Source organism: Alosa pseudoharengus, unplaced genomic scaffold (assembly GCF_046254945.1).
Source record: "Alosa pseudoharengus isolate Yale_2024_CS ecotype anadromous, Long Island Sound unplaced genomic scaffold, YU_APseudo_1.1 YU_APseudo_1.1_scf_12, whole genome shotgun sequence".
Taxonomy (NCBI): Eukaryota; Metazoa; Chordata; class Actinopteri; order Clupeiformes; family Clupeidae; genus Alosa; species Alosa pseudoharengus.
The window spans coordinates 5638205-5655222 of NW_027468587.1; the positions used below are offsets into that span (position 1 = coordinate 5638205).

The 17018-nt window shown below is 39.7% G+C and overlaps 1 protein-coding gene across 3 annotated transcripts in view; it reads left to right on the plus strand.

The window, feature by feature from the left end:
* Window positions 1-17018, plus strand: part of LOC143118763 (cell adhesion molecule CEACAM1-like) — a 52751-nt gene that overhangs the window by 23634 nt on the left and 12099 nt on the right. For all 3 annotated transcript variants that reach the window (XM_076279856.1, XM_076279858.1, XM_076279857.1), the window contains 7 exons: window positions 3882-4154; window positions 4283-4534; window positions 5185-5293; window positions 5591-5619; window positions 5800-5822; window positions 7100-7237; window positions 7558-7680. In XM_076279856.1, the coding sequence (XP_076135971.1) occupies window positions 3882-4154; window positions 4283-4534; window positions 5185-5293; window positions 5591-5619; window positions 5800-5822; window positions 7100-7237; window positions 7558-7680 (947 nt within the window). The remainder of the gene's footprint in view (window positions 1-3881; window positions 4155-4282; window positions 4535-5184; window positions 5294-5590; window positions 5620-5799; window positions 5823-7099; window positions 7238-7557; window positions 7681-17018) is intronic.

Consider the following 17018-nt stretch of genomic DNA (forward strand, 5'->3'; position numbering starts at 1 on the left):
AGGGGTGGGCAAACTTTTTGGCTCAAGGGCCACATTGGGTTTTGAAACCCCCCAGCAAGCAGCCTGATAACCAAATGAAATGCTCGGCGGGCCGGATGAAAGTGCTTGGCGGGCCGGATCCGGCCCGCGGGCTGCAGTTTGCCCACCTCTGTTTTATAGGCACTGTAAGACCAGATGAAAACACCATGTGTTGATTTAAAATCCAATGTTAGCTGTATAGAGCAGGCAGGAATCTTGAAGCTGACTGGTGAAGTAAAAGTTCTTTATTCTGGCTAGAACAGGATCGAATCAAAACAGATGTTAAAGCAGAGTGTAGCCACAGGAACCTTCACAACGCACAGCATTCAGCATAAAATGTTACAAAGAAAGAGAAGGCACAGAAATCTCAAAGCCAAAAAACACTCAAATTAAGAATCATAGCCAGATATACAGTATTGAATATACATCTACATCTCTGTCTGGGGTCAGATAAATGGGAAGCAATCGGTGACAGGAAAGACCTTTTTTGGTCATCTTCTGAAGTACAGTGCTGCTTGAAAATGGAGGGCATTCAACATCACAGCACCAATTTCTAGAAGTAGATGCCCAGGTTGCTAGGTTACGGGGACGCCGGCGAGACACGCCGCTCCGTCTGGCATCATGTTTTTGTTTGTTTTTATGTAATGTAGTTAAATGTATCCACTCTTTATTTACGTTATTTTCTTTAGTTTTTGTGTTATTCTTAGTCCTTTTTTCCTGCCTACAAGTCGGTTGATGCCTGACGCTAGTCCATTGAGCTGAAGAGCTTGCCATTCCTAGTTTTTGCCCTGGGCCTCTGACATTTATCCGTGAACGGCGCTGCACTTCACTGTGTCTGATCTAAAAGATTTCTCAGTCCCGCTGTGGACCAAGGCTAGCACTACTCTGCGAGAGATCTGCCGCTGCCGTGACCACCGAACTGCTGCTGACCTGCGAGCTGCCATGCTAGCTGCCTGCCCTGGAGTCTGGATTGAGTAGAAGCTAAAGTTAACATTGAAGAACTCTGATGACAGCAATCTCACAAAACATCAAACTGTCGCTGTCAAAGTCCACCGAGCTGATCTGCAGGATCGCCCACAACTGTTCTGTGATTCCAGTGCTCTCCAGACTGCCACTAATGTTACATCCTCCAGGTTGGTCTATTATAGGCCTAAGACACAGCTGTGCACCGTCATCATCATCATCTTGAACATCTCATCAGCCGGTTAGATGCAACCAATTTGGACTATGTTGACATGGATTTATTATGGATTTATAATATCATGAATTTATTTATTATTATTTATTTATTTTATTATTAGTTAATTTTGTTTGTTGTCTGTCTTGTATGTTTTGGTGTCACTGGTACGCTGGCGATTACGCCACTCCGTTAGGCATTTTTGTTATTTGTTTGTTTGTGTCGTGTGAAGCACTTGTTGCACTTTGTTGTGCATTGAAAAATGCTCTCCATGTTTGTCTGTAAACACTTTGTGCTCAATGCTTGAAAAGTGCTATATAAATAAATATGATCAAAAGTGTGACCAAGATGCACCAGAAAGATAAGAAATTGGGCAAAAGTTAACCCACACATCACCTCTAGAGAGTTACAGACCTCGATGGCAACATCTGGAATAATTCTGTGTCTACAATCAGACAAAACTGGAACAGACAACAACGTCAGATTCAACTTTCAGAGGCCTTCTGGAAGTTTTTCTGCCTCTGGACCTGGAGGACTCCATATCACCCAGGAAACCATGAATTCTCAGGCATATCAACAAATTCTTCATCTGAACCTCATGTCAGTCCGGGAGATGAAGCTAGAGAGGAAATATATTTTACAACAGGACAATGACCCTATAAGCATTCAAGCAAAAGGACCAAGGAATGGCTTAAGATCAAGATAATTCACACTCTGGATTGGCCTAGTCAAAGTCCAGACCTCGATTCAATATAGATCTAAGCGGGCAGTACATGTAAGTTGATCCTCCAACCTTTGTCAACAAGGAGTAGGCAAAAACTCAGCAGTGCCAGATGTCTGGTTAATGGGTACAGAAGATGTTTGGTTGAAGTAATGGTTGCAAAAGGAGGTGCTACAAGAAATTACATGGGTTCATATACTTTTTGCAAATGTCATATTTTGAGTTTTTGTGAACTAAACCACTTTTGTTGAAAATATAATGAAACTATCTAACTTTTTTGTTTCTGTCTATTATTTGGAAGGTCAGCTTTAGAAATTGGGGTTTTGATTTGCATTAAATAAAGTTTTTTTTGTTTGTTTTTGGTAAAAAAAACCATGTCTGAGCCAAAAAAAAACATGTCTAAGGGTTCACAAACATTCAAGCAGCACTGTATCTTTTCTCCAATGTGAACAATGGTCTGCTGACTGTCTTTGCTTTGGGCCGAACGTTTAAAATAGAGTAAGCACAGCAGACATAGGAATCAGTGCCTCAATCTTTGAGCAGAGAAACACACCTAAACCATTAATATTGCACATAGCCTCTACTGTAACTGCAGTAAAGTTGTATTGCACATTATTTCCTATGTATGTTGCCCTCTTAAACCAGTAAATATAATTTCACTTTTCTCAGTTATATTGCACAGTTCCTCTTTCTCCCAATGTATTGATATTGCACATTTCCCCTGAAATTGCACATTTCCCCAGAAACTCATAGGACCCCCTATGGTCAAAAATAAAATAACATCTATCTATCGCAAGAAGCGTCTGTGTGTGTGTCTGTGGCACGCATATCTCGCTGACCGTTTGTCAGACTGACCTAAGATTTTGTATGTGGTTCGCGCGTGGCACAAAGGTGGGCACTCTCGATTTTGAAGATTTTTGAATGCATATTTCAAAATATGCTTATTTACGTAGGACGTTTGTCGCTGCACTGCACTGTTTCAAGGGGACCAGTTTCAGGGGAGCTCCACCCCATGAATCATGTAGGCTACTGACAGTAACTAGGTCTCGCTTTGATGATAGTCAGTGGCAATTTAAAAAACAGATTACTCGGGAACTGCTTGTGGGCTAAGATGCAAGATGATTATCATGTCTGACCTCAACAATAAAGACTCCCTGTACGCAGTTTGCTTGCATAAAATGATTACGCAGATTTTCCAACAACACGCCAACAAACACGGGTATGTAGTGACCACTCAAAATAAAAGTATGTGCAATAAATAGCTTCGAATAGCCAAGGCTACTTTGGACTTGAGACTTTGACCAAACAAACCACAATTCCGACTGCAAGGTCCCAAATTGAAACGAGCGATAGGCTAATGCCACATAGCCAACGTTAGACAAAGTTGCAGACTGAGAGACGTCACTTATCACGCCATCAAACACGGGTAACGTTAGGCCTATGTAGTGACCACTCTAAATAAAAGTATGTGCAAGCTTCGAATAGCATTAGGAAGTTATTCAGTAAGCTATACACATTTAGCCTTAACTCAAAACAGTTGTCATTATGTCATTCTGATCTGTAGAAATGTCACATGCAGCCATGCCTAAATTTATTAGAGGCCACATTAATTATAGGCTAATATATTATAATATTCAGTATTCATTATTGAATGCTTAGCTGGAATGATGTTTCCCTATCATCCTATTTTTAAAGCAGGCATACCTGTGGGCATGTAATTGAGCTACAGGTTTTCTTCAGGAATGGCATGTTTGAACGGGCACTGCACTAGTTTTAAATTAATCACAAATCCTGAATGAATTATCAGCAGTAAAACCATCACTTGTAAAAAGTTATTGCACAAGACTTACAACATTATAAAATACATCACAAAACCTGAATAAATTAATGCAATAATTTTAAAGGGATCTTTTTGTCTAAGTGAAATCTCAAACAATGTCTTCTCAACTTCTCCACTCCACACAGAGAAAATATCTGATGTTCACATTACACACCCTGGTGATGTCCTTATAGCAAATAAAAATTCAGTGAACTTAACCTGTGATGCTCGGGGCTCCATAGTCACCAGGGAGTGGACAAAGGATGAACAACCTCTGTCTAGCAACAGAATCACCTTCCATGAGGAGAACAGAAGAGTTTCCATCAGTCCAGTGCAGAAAGAAGATAATGGAGAATACACATGTCAAGTCAGAAACCCTGTCAGTTCTCTTCATAATGTCTCTAAACTGATTGTGAACTGTGAGTGTGATGTTTTGGATTGGTTCAAGCTCTTTATCATCATATCAATGAAACATTATATCAATGCATTAAACTTGGATTGGGTCTGTTTTTTGACTCAATCATATTGTGTGTATCTATGGTTACAGATGGACCAGAAAATACCAAGATCGAGGTTAAAGGAGAAATAGTACTTGGTAGTCAAATTACCCTGACCTGTTCTGCTGAATCCATTCCTGATAGCACCTACACATGGACATTTAATGAGATAGAAATCCAAAGTGGAGCCTCATATGTTATACAAGAGAGTGCAGATGAAGACAGTGGAAATTATACCTGCACTGCTTTGAACAGCATCACCAAACTCAGAAATACAGCAATTCAAGAATTGAAAATTCAAGGTAATACATTTTGAAAAGACACGAGCTTGAGGAGTTTATCTATAATGTGTTCCATTTGCCTCAAAAAATATTCACGAATTTTCCAACACTGGTCACTTAAATGCCTCAAGTAACTTGTTTTACAGAAAGTAATTTTCAGCTCCTTGGCTAGTGCATGTCTCTCTAGACGTTCAATCACATTATTTCCTACAGACTGGGTGGGGTGTTCAGGGGGTTATAGTGCATTGGTCTGAGCACACAGACTGGGTGGGGTGTTCAGGGGGTTATAGTGCATTGGTCTGAGCACACAGACTGGGTGGGGTGTTCAGGGGGTTATAGTGCATTGCAGGTCTGATCACACAGATTGGGCAGAGCTGAAAACGTGATGCACCCTTTGAATTAACCAGTCAGTCCAAGTTTTAAATAACTTTTCTGTTATCTTCGCAGTATCTTGTTTCTCCCTATACTGTGCGTGAGGGCATTACCAGGATTTTGTATTTTTTGAACACTATAAAACATATTTTCTTTATCTTAAGCTTTGAATGTCAGACCATTATGGTGTACATCACCTAAAATATCAGTGAAATCAGTTTTATGAAGTGTGATTCATTTACACAAACTCATTCTTTGGCTTAACTGCTCATACATTAGCATCCGTTTTGTCTTCACAGAAAAACCAAATGGACTGTCCACTGGAGCTATAGTCGGTATAGTAATAGGAGTCATTATCATACTTGCAGCTGTGTCTGGACTTACCTTCTATTTTGTGAAGAAAAAAGGGTGAGCTCACTTTACGATGAAGTTGCACAGTCTTATCACCTCCTCTATAAGAAACTGACATTATGAGCCCTATCTTATGCCCGGCACATCGTGGCAGCTCAGTATTTGTACAAAAAAGCTTTCTGATAGTGTGCACTCCAGATGAGTTTATTTCAGGGAGTGAGTTTAGCAGGAGCCAGCTGTCACGGAGCTGTGGAGTGTGTAAAATCTCACCTTCAAAGACTCAAATTATGCTAGAAGACAAATGGTAATTGTGTAAATGGACACTAACTAAGGTAATATTTTTAATCTCCATAGGAAAATGGGCGCTCCAAAGCCTCATCAAGGTAAGAAAAGAAAAGTTGCATCTGTTTTCTGTGTGTGTGAGAGAGAAAGAGAGGGAGACTGTTAATGAACACCATTCATCATGTTGCATTACATCCTTTCCTGATTTAAAACCATCACAGACTAGCTACGATATAGGTCAGTTTTATTTGATAATTGTTTGATATTTCTCTCTCACACAGCACGTACCATTAATGGCTCAGTGGTGAGTCCAACCTACATTCCTTATCTACATTCTTTTTAATGGATCATTGTGTTATCAGTGTAGTGAGCTGCATGCTTCACATATAATTACTCTTGTGTTATCAGTGTAGTGAGCTAGGTTCCCGTTAGTCTCCTCTTCCTGTTTCATCACACTACCACTTAACCACTTTGGTCGACAGGAACTTCCCCACACAGGTCAAAACAGTTCCAGGCAGGGGTAATAGGTCAATAGCCTTTAACCATAAGCATGAAAGGACTTTGCGCCATAAAATGGCTATACAGACTGTAGATTACCGAATGATGGTTGGTCTATGAAGCACAGTTGATTGACAAATGCTAGAAATGAGTTAGACCAGAATTAGCACAGTAGCTGATTGCATTAAGAATTTGTTCTTGGGATATTTCTAATTACTTAACTCTAATATATAAAGATTTGGTAACACTTTACTTGAAGGTATCTACATAAGAGTGATATGACACTGTCATGAACACATGGCACTGTCATGACACATGAATCCTAACCCTAACTTGTCATGACAAAAAACAAATTACTTTATGACTTGTTTATAATGTTTATGACACGTTCATGACAGTGTCATGTCACTCTTATGTAGATACCTTCAAGTAAAGTGTAACCAACGATGTTACATTATAGTGTTTGTTTATCACCAAATATTGCCTGTTAACGGTTGTATCAGCGATTTCAGGCCCAAAAAAGGCCCAAACATAAATGATCACATTCATCCAATCTTTCCTAACGATCCGCTACCCGCCTGCCCCATAAGCAGGCCATCAAAAAAACGTGTCTTTGTAGACAGCCTAGGCTCTGATATCTGTACACAAAAACAATTGCTACCAACAAGGGTTGGCAACCCACTCAAATACAAAATAAAGTGTTTCAACCAATAACCGACGAGATGCACGCTCAGGAGAGTTTTAATTGCACGGGAGGGAGGGGGAGGGACTAGCGAGCGAGCTCTCTGTTTCATTTGAACATCAACAGAAGTGACGTATCCCCGCTATCGCTGATACAACCTTTAATCAGCATTGCAATCATAAATACGTTCTCTGTTAACCTTTGAATACAGATTTAAGTTGGCAGATGCCACTGAAAGGGTGCATTTTGAGTCCCATATCTCAGATTGGAATCACTTAGCATCCTTCTATTGTCACTTTACAATACAAATTAAATAAATTGTGTTCTCATATTGAAAATTTTTTATATATAGCTGGATGATAACAAATTCACAAGCTTGTTTCACATGTACTTGTCTTCAGGAGTTGAACTATGCAGACATCAGCCACTTTCAGAGAAAAAATGTGCAGAGGGTGGATCAGGGAAATGGTGGAAACGGGGAGACGCTTTACTCAGGAGTCCGACTCCCCAGCTCCCCCGCTGGCCCCACCTCAGGCCAGGTGTGTGATGAGTGCCCTCCCTGCTTATTACATTTGTAGAACATCTTATTACATTTGTAGAACCATCTTTTTCCTAGTCAGTGTGTGTCTGTGTTTGTGTTTGTGTGTGTGTGTGTATGTGTGTGTGTGTGTGTGTGTGTGTGTGAGAGAGAAAGAGAGAGAGAGAGAGGGAGAGATAGTGTGTGTGTGTGTGTGTTTGTGTGAGCGAGTGAGTGGGTGAGTGAGTGAGAGATTTATGTACATACACATAATACATATACAGTTTTAATGATTTAGAAACATTTTTGTCATGCTGTTTTTTGTTTTGCATGTTTTTCCAGGGACCTACCTATGCAGATATCAATTTTCAGAATAACGCCGCCGGTATGAGGCCAACGCTGGGACACGGAGGAAATGTGGGAGATCAGAGCACAGTGTATGCTGCAGTCAAACCCAAAGGCCAGGTCAGTGGCAAAGTCCAGTATATAAGTACTTAAACTGTTAGTTTATTATGCTAACGCTTTTATCGAAAGCAACTTGCAGAGGCCTATCTGTCCCAGAAACACAGTGCCCCTGGTGCATCTCAGGGTGAAGTGCCTTGCTCAGGGCAGGGGTGGACTGGGACAAAAAACAAAAACGGCCCTGGCTTATTTGGCCCAAGCGCCCTCAAATCGGTCGGGCACACCTAATTAAATACAAAATCCTTCTTACATTACCCTTTAAATGCATATATTTACAACAAATTTACAAAATGACGTGGAGCACTGAAAATGGACAAATGTAGGCCTCATTGGCTATTGTGGTGGAAAAAACTCACACCTACCCGTTCAATCCAAGGAAACACACTGAGACAAAAGTAGCCGATGAACTGTCAATAGTAGTTTTGTAGTACTGTTATCACAATACTACAAAATGACACAGCCTAACTAAGTCTAAGCCAATGTAACACTGAGCAGTAGAATGAATGTATATTCTGCAGAATATTTAACCCAATTTGAGATCTGCGCAAAATCTGAGGCTGGAGCAGCTGTACTTCATCCAAAGGGGTCAAAGGGCCTCCTATTTCCTAAATGCAACAATCCAATAATAATTTGGTGTTCATCTTCTCAGTTAGTGTAGATGACTGTCGTCTTGGCAAACCAATAAGGGATATGCCATCAATCCACCGTACAAAGCGTTTTTGGGTGTTATGGAAACTTTTCTATCCTCAGATATCCTTTTGCCTTAATGTTCTTGTTAACCAAATATACACGTGAAGCTATGGTCACACCCCAATAACTGTCCGCAACTGCCATATTCCTCAGCTGGCAGACTGCAATCAGCAAAATAAAGAGCTGACTGGCAGACTGAGGTTAGTAAAAACCTGAGTTATGAAGAATAAATATGGACAGGCTAATGTTTCTCTGACCGCAAACACTTGCTGTGTTCAGACGGCTCTTCTCTATAGAGAGTACAATCTTGACCTTTTGTAATCTATGTAGCCTCTGCACTCTGACTGATCAGATGTAGCCATGAAGCACATGATCTCCATATTCATGTAGGCTATACAAACAATTATGAAAGAAGAACTTCTGCTTGAATTCAAAGTATCATTTAAAAAATGATTCAATAGGCTACATTTAAACTATAGCCTACAATGAAAACTTAAGTTGCGCTATTTGTTATTATGATCACAGCACAGCCTTACTATGTTATCATTACCATGTCATTACATTATCACAATTAATTAGTCATCATAATCATCATCATCAGCATGGCATGTCACATAACCTACGTGCTCCATCACTGAGTTCTTGCTGCATGTAGCATTATAGGCTGCACTCTCCACAGCCTGCTCTGTAGATCACATTTATAGGCCAAGTATGGTTATGGTTATGGATTTAGCAGACGCCTTTGTCCAAAGCGACACATAAATACAAAACAACATAATAATATTTAAAATTGAACTGGGAACAGATTAGAATGTTGATCAAATATAATAAGGAGAATAGTTATAATAAACAATAATATCAATTCAATTAATAGCCTAATAAAAAAGCAATGAAAATGAGGGGAAAGGCAATAATAAAACAATAATGTCCATTCAATCAAGGCAAGGCAAGGCAACATTTATTTATATAGCACATTTCATACCAGGGCAGTTCAAAGTGCTTTACATAAAAAGAGATGCCATATATACATCGAGGTAATTTGGATAAAAATCTAAGTTATAAAAGTTGATACATATCATACTCAGAGAAATCATAAACAATTAAACTAGATGTACCGCATAGCGGTACAAAATATGACCGCCGCTCAGTCCTGTACATCCGTTCCGCGAAAATAAATCACACTTCAATTTGTCTCCATATTTTACTCCATCCCCCACTCTTGAAACTTTTGTGTATGCTTGTTTGGCATGCCTGAGTGTATGTGTGTAGCTGCACAGAGAGTAGCCTACTGGTGCTGAAAAGGTGAATAGATTGTAGAATAGCCAAAGAAGATGTAGCATTGTTATAAAACCTTTAACATCTCTAAACAATCACAAGTAGGGCAGTTCATCACAGTTCATCCATTGCAACTGGATTGATGAAAGGTCACTTACACCTGTAGGCTACATTGTATTTGGGAAAAGCAAAAGGTATCAGCATAATTTTATTTATTTATTTATTTATTTATAAATAAACAAAAACATCTCTGTCAGTTCCATGCCGTTTTCAACAGCTATCAAAAACAAAGGTCATTTTTGGATGGAGGGCAATTCCATGCAAAGGTCATCCTTAACATGAAAAAAAAAAGTTGTGCATACGCAAATAGAACTGTTGTTAAAATCTTCCTTTAGGTCTATATTTTATTGTTTGTAACTGATCTGATTGAATTTGATGGAGAATTACACTGTTTTTACATCATAAATATGGTGTGCAACCATACAAAAACAACATTTTTCACATGGTAATATTATACATATTTAAAAAGTGGATAAATGGACCCAAGGTTCAAACGAATTGTGTCATTTGACAAATTCCAGATTGACAAGGGAATGGTAGAGTAATGTCTATGCTCAGCTTGCATTTAAGAGCACAACTCCTTACATTTGTAAGGCTTTTGTTTTTAAGTCAGCAAGTTCCATGGCCATGTCACATCCATAACGTTTTATAGGAAAAGTTTATGCTACACATACAGCGTTGATGCGACAATGTCCATAGTGTCTGTGCAAAGCTGATTTATATAAATGTAAAGTGTGATGACCAAATTGTGCCCCTTTCTTACTTTTAAAACCTTTAATGGTGCGTTATGGATGTGACGTTATAGATGTTACATAATGTGAATTTACAAGACTGGAGACTTTGTTATACCTCAAAGCCGATAAAACGTCTGTTCTAGTGGCATGTCAGTTTCAACGCATTTCACCTTAGTGTTTAGGCCTACAATTGACATTTTAAAGATTATTAGGTTGATCAAAACCACAAGGAGGCCTTGCCTAACTATTAGCAAAACAAACATAATATTAAAATACCTCCAGTGATTAGCCTAGCCATAGCCTATTTTCAAGTGGCCTAATAACGAAAATCTGAGCGATTATCTTCCTGTAACTGTCATACTGTTGTTGTACAGTAACTGGATTATCGTGTTAGCTGGTGAAGATGGCTGACTTTGCAGCTGGAGTTAACATAGCAACCTCCTTCTGTTGCAGATGTGTTCAGCCTGCCGCTCACGTCTGCTTAACACAGTTTAATTTTAAATGTGACGCGATATGCCAGCATTTGAAGTGTCAGGTCCTCTGTAGCTAATACCCACAGAGTAACATTAGTAACGGCAGCAATAAACTAGATGTACCGCATAGCGGTACAAAATAGGACCGCCTCTCAGTCCTGCATATTCTCTTTGCAAAAATAAATCACGCTTGTCAATTTGTCTCCATCTCCTACTCCTGCAACTCATGTGCATGTAAATGAGTGTGTGAATATGTGAGTTTGCTTTTGTTTATAAGAGTGTGTGTGTGTGTGTGTTTCTGTGTGTGTGTCTGTCTGTGTGTGTGCATGTGCGTATGCGTGGCTGTGTTTGTGTGTTTATGTGTGTGTGTGCGTGTGTGTGTTTCCATGCACACATGCGTATGCGTGCCTGTGTGTGTGTGTTTATGTGTCTGCATTCATGTGGGTGGGTGTTTGTGCATGTGTGTGTGTGTGTGTGTGTGTGTGTGTGCTTGCCTGTCTGTATGTGTTTATGTGTGTGTGTGCTTGCCTGTCTGTATGTGTGCGACTGTGCGTGCGTGCGTGCGTGCGTGCGTGTGTGTGTGTGTGTGTGTGTGTGTGTGTGTGTGTGTGTGTGTGCATGTGTGCACGTGCGCGTGCATGTACTTTATGTGTGCAAATCACAAATGAGTGGGTATGGGTTAGGTTGATGTGGGCTCTTGAGACTAACATACCATAAATATTTTGTCATCTTGGGTGCAAAGGTTCAGGTAGGGCTAGTTATTTAGGGGAGTGGCCACCAAGTTTCATGTTCCCTGGTGTTTCAGTAACCCGGGAATCACTGACCAAAATTGACGGTAAAAAAAAAAAATATATATATTTTTTATATTTTAAATGACTTGTTGTCCTGATTCTTCCTGTGGATCTTAGTGGGCACTGAGGAAGCAATAATTTCATCGCTAGTTTTTCATGATTACTATTTCAATTGTTTCATATCAAAATTCACTCCTTTATCATGTGTTTTATGTAGTTTGTCGAGGACTGGTTCAGACACGTCACATCCATAACGTGAAACCGTCACATCCATAACGCCAGTTTTTCCTACATAATGCATTACGAAAATGACGCATAGTTTCAAAAACACACTTTTTGTGTTCATTCAAGTCTCCTTCATGCTACATATATCATAGTTTCGGCAGTTTCCTTCAAAATTCACAGAGTTTGTAGAAAACCTGTAATCTCTCACAAAAGTGTGTCCATTTCATGTCACATCCATAACGCTGATAAAATGCCTTGTATTCTTAGGATAAATTGATTATATGAAATTTGAGGATTTCTCAGTATTCAGAGGACAGAGGTTACATTAAAAGTTATGCAAATTAATTCACTGATACTAATTTTGCCCCCACTCTAAGGCATTTTGTTTACCAATATGAGTCCAATTGTCACATCCATAACGCTGGAACTGCCCTGGATGGATTTTTTGTGAATGTTTCTTCTTCTACATAAGATTTTAGTCATCTTTAGTTCATGTAATACTTTATTGTCAATGCACAAATTAAGTAACAGTAGTCTGAAACGTTATTGTTAATGCACAAATTAAGTAACAGTAGTCTGAAACGAAATGCTGTTTTACATCTAGTGGTGCAAATAACTGACATGTCCAAATGGGCCTTGATGAAATGCGTCGCTAGACTGTTCATACACATTTTAACGGGCCAAAGTTGAAGAGCTGTTGTCCGTTATTGTTCGTGCAAATATAGGCTGATTCATGTTCCCTTGCATTGTGTAACTGAGGTCCATGGCTAGTCTGTCTTTCACCAGACCAACCTCAATCTTTTAAGAAATCAAAAAACAAATAGCGGCAGATCAGGCTGGGTTCACCAAGCCTAGTCCATAGGCACCCGATATTGTTCACGCTATTCTAAATGCAAAAATGCATCAGGGAGTTATGACAAAACTGTAACTAACAAACTAGATCCTAATAGAAAGCTGTTAGCTTCCCTAAGCTACAGGTAGGTATAAGGTAGGCCTATTTACAACATAAATTGTCAATAGGCTATGCTGGCGACACAAATAAAATCTCATTTGGAAACCAATGGATTACGCCTTACAGTATCAAGCGGACTTAAACTGCCATATCGTGGCGAAAAGTTGTAATAAAATTCACGCAGCTCCATGAGTCAAGGAAAGCGCGAATGAAGTAGCCACTTCTAAATGGGACCCACTACACAGTAGCTTAAGGTAACATTACCTAGGTCCTTATTGATATTATAAGATTAACGTACCTGCAGTAAAAACCAAGCATGTCCGATAAACATCCTCAGATTTATTTCGGCTTCAAGAAGAAATGGGAATTACATTTCATGTGAACATCATCCTATCCTTATTAGACGTTCTCTGCGGTAAACTATAGTCCTTGTAGGAAGCGTCCATTGTTATTCCAACCCACGTTTAACTTCCAACAAAATTACGTCTCACTGCAACGATGCGCCATCTAGTGGACAAACGACTACTTATCGCCAATACTGGAAATGCAGCCATGATGATGATGATGAATATATATTTTGGCTTTCTTTTAATCCTACTGAATTTGTAATTATGTATCGGCCGTTCTAATACCGATAGTATGTGGGTGCATGTGTATATGTGTGCACCGCCATCTACAGGCCAATGAGTGTACAGTCACTAAATGTACACATAATCTATTTTTTTTAAGACCCCCCATGGATGAAATTCTACGAAACTTGGCATACCCCCAGAGAATGCCAGGTCAATCATACACATAAAATTTGGTGCAGTTCTGAACATCTTAACTGAAGATAGGGGCGATTAAAGCAGAATAATATTGCATTTTCATTTTTTACCGGGGGGGTGCAAATCACAAATGAGTGATTATGGGCCAGATTGATGTGGGCCCTTGAGACCAACATACCATAAAAGATTCTTCATCCTCGGTGCCACGGTTCAGGTAGTTATTTAGGAAAAACTGCTTTTTTTGCGGTTCAGGGGGCCCAGCACGGGGGGGGAGTGGACCCCGGGGACGAAACGAAATTTTTCCGTAAAAGTCTAGTGGGGCTACATACCCACCAAATTTCATGTGTCCCGGTGGTTCGGTGTCCCGGGTATCGTTGACCAAAAATTCAGGAAGTAGATGACGGGGGGGGAAAAAAAAAAAAAAAATTGACAATCCCTATATGACCGCTTCGCTAGCTTCGCTAGCGGCGGTCATAAATAAACATATGAAAATAGGTAAATGAAAAATTTGAAAAGATAGAATTAAAATTAAAATTAAAATTATGGGAAAATAGGGGAAGGATTAGATAAAACTAGATGTACCGCGTAGCGGTACAAAATATGACCGCCGCTCAGTCCTGCACATCCATTCCGCGAAAATAAATCATATTAATGAATTTGTCTCCATCTTCTACTCCATTCCCCACTCTTGAAACTTTTGTGTATGCTTGTTTGAAATGTGTGTTTGCACACATTCCGCACACAAAGTAGCCTACTGGCGCTGCAAAGGTGAATAGATTTGTTTCTGGGCCAAAAAATCTGTAACATTGTTATAAAACCTTTAAAATCTCTAAACAATCACAAGTAGGGCAGTTCATCACAGTCCATCCATTGCAACTGGACTGATGAAAGGTACACCTGTAGGCTACATTGTATTTGGGGGCGGTGGTAGTGTAGTGGTTAAGGAGCTGGGCTAGCGTGCAGTAGCCTGAAAGTTGTCGGTTCAATTCCTGGCTTCCACAGTTGTGCCCTTGAGCAAGGCACTTAACCCCAAGTTACTCCGGGGACAATGTGATCCCTTGTAATATAGCTGAAATATGTAAGTCACTTTGGTCAAGAAGTGTCTGCTAAATGTAAATGTAATGTAATGTAATTTGGGAAAAGCAGAAGGTAGCAGCATAATGTATTTATTTATTTATTATTAAACAAAACAATCCCTGTCAGTTCCATGCAGTTTTCAACAGCTATCAAGAAGAGAGGTCATGTCATGGATTTTTGTGAATGTTTCTTCTTCTACATATGCATAAGTTTAGTCATCTAGTTCAAATGATATTCAGCTTTATTGTCAATGCACAAATGAAATACCAGTAGTCTAAAACAAAATGCCATTTTTTCCAGTGGTGCAAATAACTGACATGTTGAAAGGGCCTTCATGAAATGCGTTGCGAGACTGTTCATACACATTTTAACGGGCAAAGTTGAAGAGCTACTCTCCGTTATTGTTTGTGCAAATAATATGCTGATTCATGTTCCCTTGCATTTTGCAACCATGAGGTCAATGGTTAAGCTCAATCTTTTGACGCAATCTTTTGATTTTCACCCAGCCTAGTCCATGGTAGGCGCCCGATAGAAATATTGTTTAATTTTGCGATTGAGATATCCACGCACTGGCGCCCTGCGACGTGTTCGCCCCCCGGTTTTAGAGCTATTCTAAATGCAAAAATGCATAGAGGGAGTTATGACAAAACCGTGACTGTTAACAAACTATAAGCTATATAAGGTAGGCCCTATGCTAGGCCTATTACACAACACAAATTGTCGCTAGGCTATGCTGGCGACCCAAATAAAATCTCCGTTGGAACCAATGGCTTACACCTTACAGTATCAAGCTGCCACCTCTTGGCGAAAAAGTTAATAGTTTTGCATATCAGTAGTAATACATTTCACGTAGCTGTGAATCACGGAAAGGGCGAATGAAGTGGACACTTCTAAACGGAACCCAACCCACTGTACAGTAGCTCAAGGTCTGTGGCTAAAGCAGCCATAATGAAAGCGTTATCATTGTTTGGATACTTCACACACACGTGTTTTTTAATCGCATAGACTACAACTACCAAGCTGGAATCAAAGCACATCGACTCCCCTCTCACACCCTAAACACGCACTTCGAACAAACAAAAAGCGCCTCAGTCTCACGGAATAGCCATAGGCAAAACTGTATCTGACCCTTGTAACGTTGGTACTAAATCATTCATCGCAAAGAATGATTTTTGTAGCACGTGCAACAAATATGTGTAGGTACAGCCCTGCCCTGAATACATCTCAACGTGCGCTCTAAAACATCTGGTTTAAATGGAGATTGTAGATCGATCATAGACAGGTTATCTTTCAGGTAGCCTATATATTTTCCATTAAAAAACCATCACGTAGCGCACGTGTTGTGGCTAACTCACTTAGCTCCTGTTAGTAGCCTAGGTTATGGTCATAAGCAAATGAGATGACAGTCGAAAGATACAATTAGTGCTGTTATCGATTTGCTTGGTAGCTTATAAACGCATTTATGGTTTTCTACAAATACATCAATAATCAAATTGGCCTCCATCACTCAACCATGCTAACGGTAACATTATTTTACCTACGTTCTGCTATTGATAGGATTAACGTAGCCTACCTGCAGTAAAAAACAAGCATGTCCGATAAACATTCTCAGATTTATTTCGGCTTCAAGAGGAAATGGGAATTACATGTCATGCAGAAATCATCCTACCCTTAGACGTTCTCTGCGGTAAACTACTGTAGCCTACAGTCTTGTCCTTGTAGGAAGCATAGTGTCTTTCCAACCCATTTAAGATTAACTTCCAACAAAATTACGTCTCACTGCAACGATGCGCCATCTAGTGGACAAACGACTACTTATCGCCAATACTGGAAATGCAGCCATGATGATGATGATGAATATTTATTTTGGCTTTCTTTTAATCCTACTGAATTTGTAATTATGTATCGGCCGTTCTAATACCGATAGTATGTGGGTGCCTGTGTGTGTGTGTGCATGTGTATGTGTGTGCACCACCATCTACAGGCCAATGAGTGTAGAGTCACTAAATGTACACATAATTTTTTAGACCCCCCCATGGATGAAATTCTACGAAACTTGGCATACCCCCAGAGAATGTCAGGTTAATCATACACATAAAATTTGGTGCAGTTCTGAACGTCTTTACTGAAAAGAGGGGCGATTAAAGCAGAATGATATTGCATTTTCATTTTTTACCGGGGGGGTGCAAATCACAAATGAGTGATTATGGGCTAAGTTGATGTGGGCCCTTGAGACCAACATACCATAAAAATTTCTTCATCCTCGGTGCCACGGTTCAGGTAGTTATTGAGGAAAA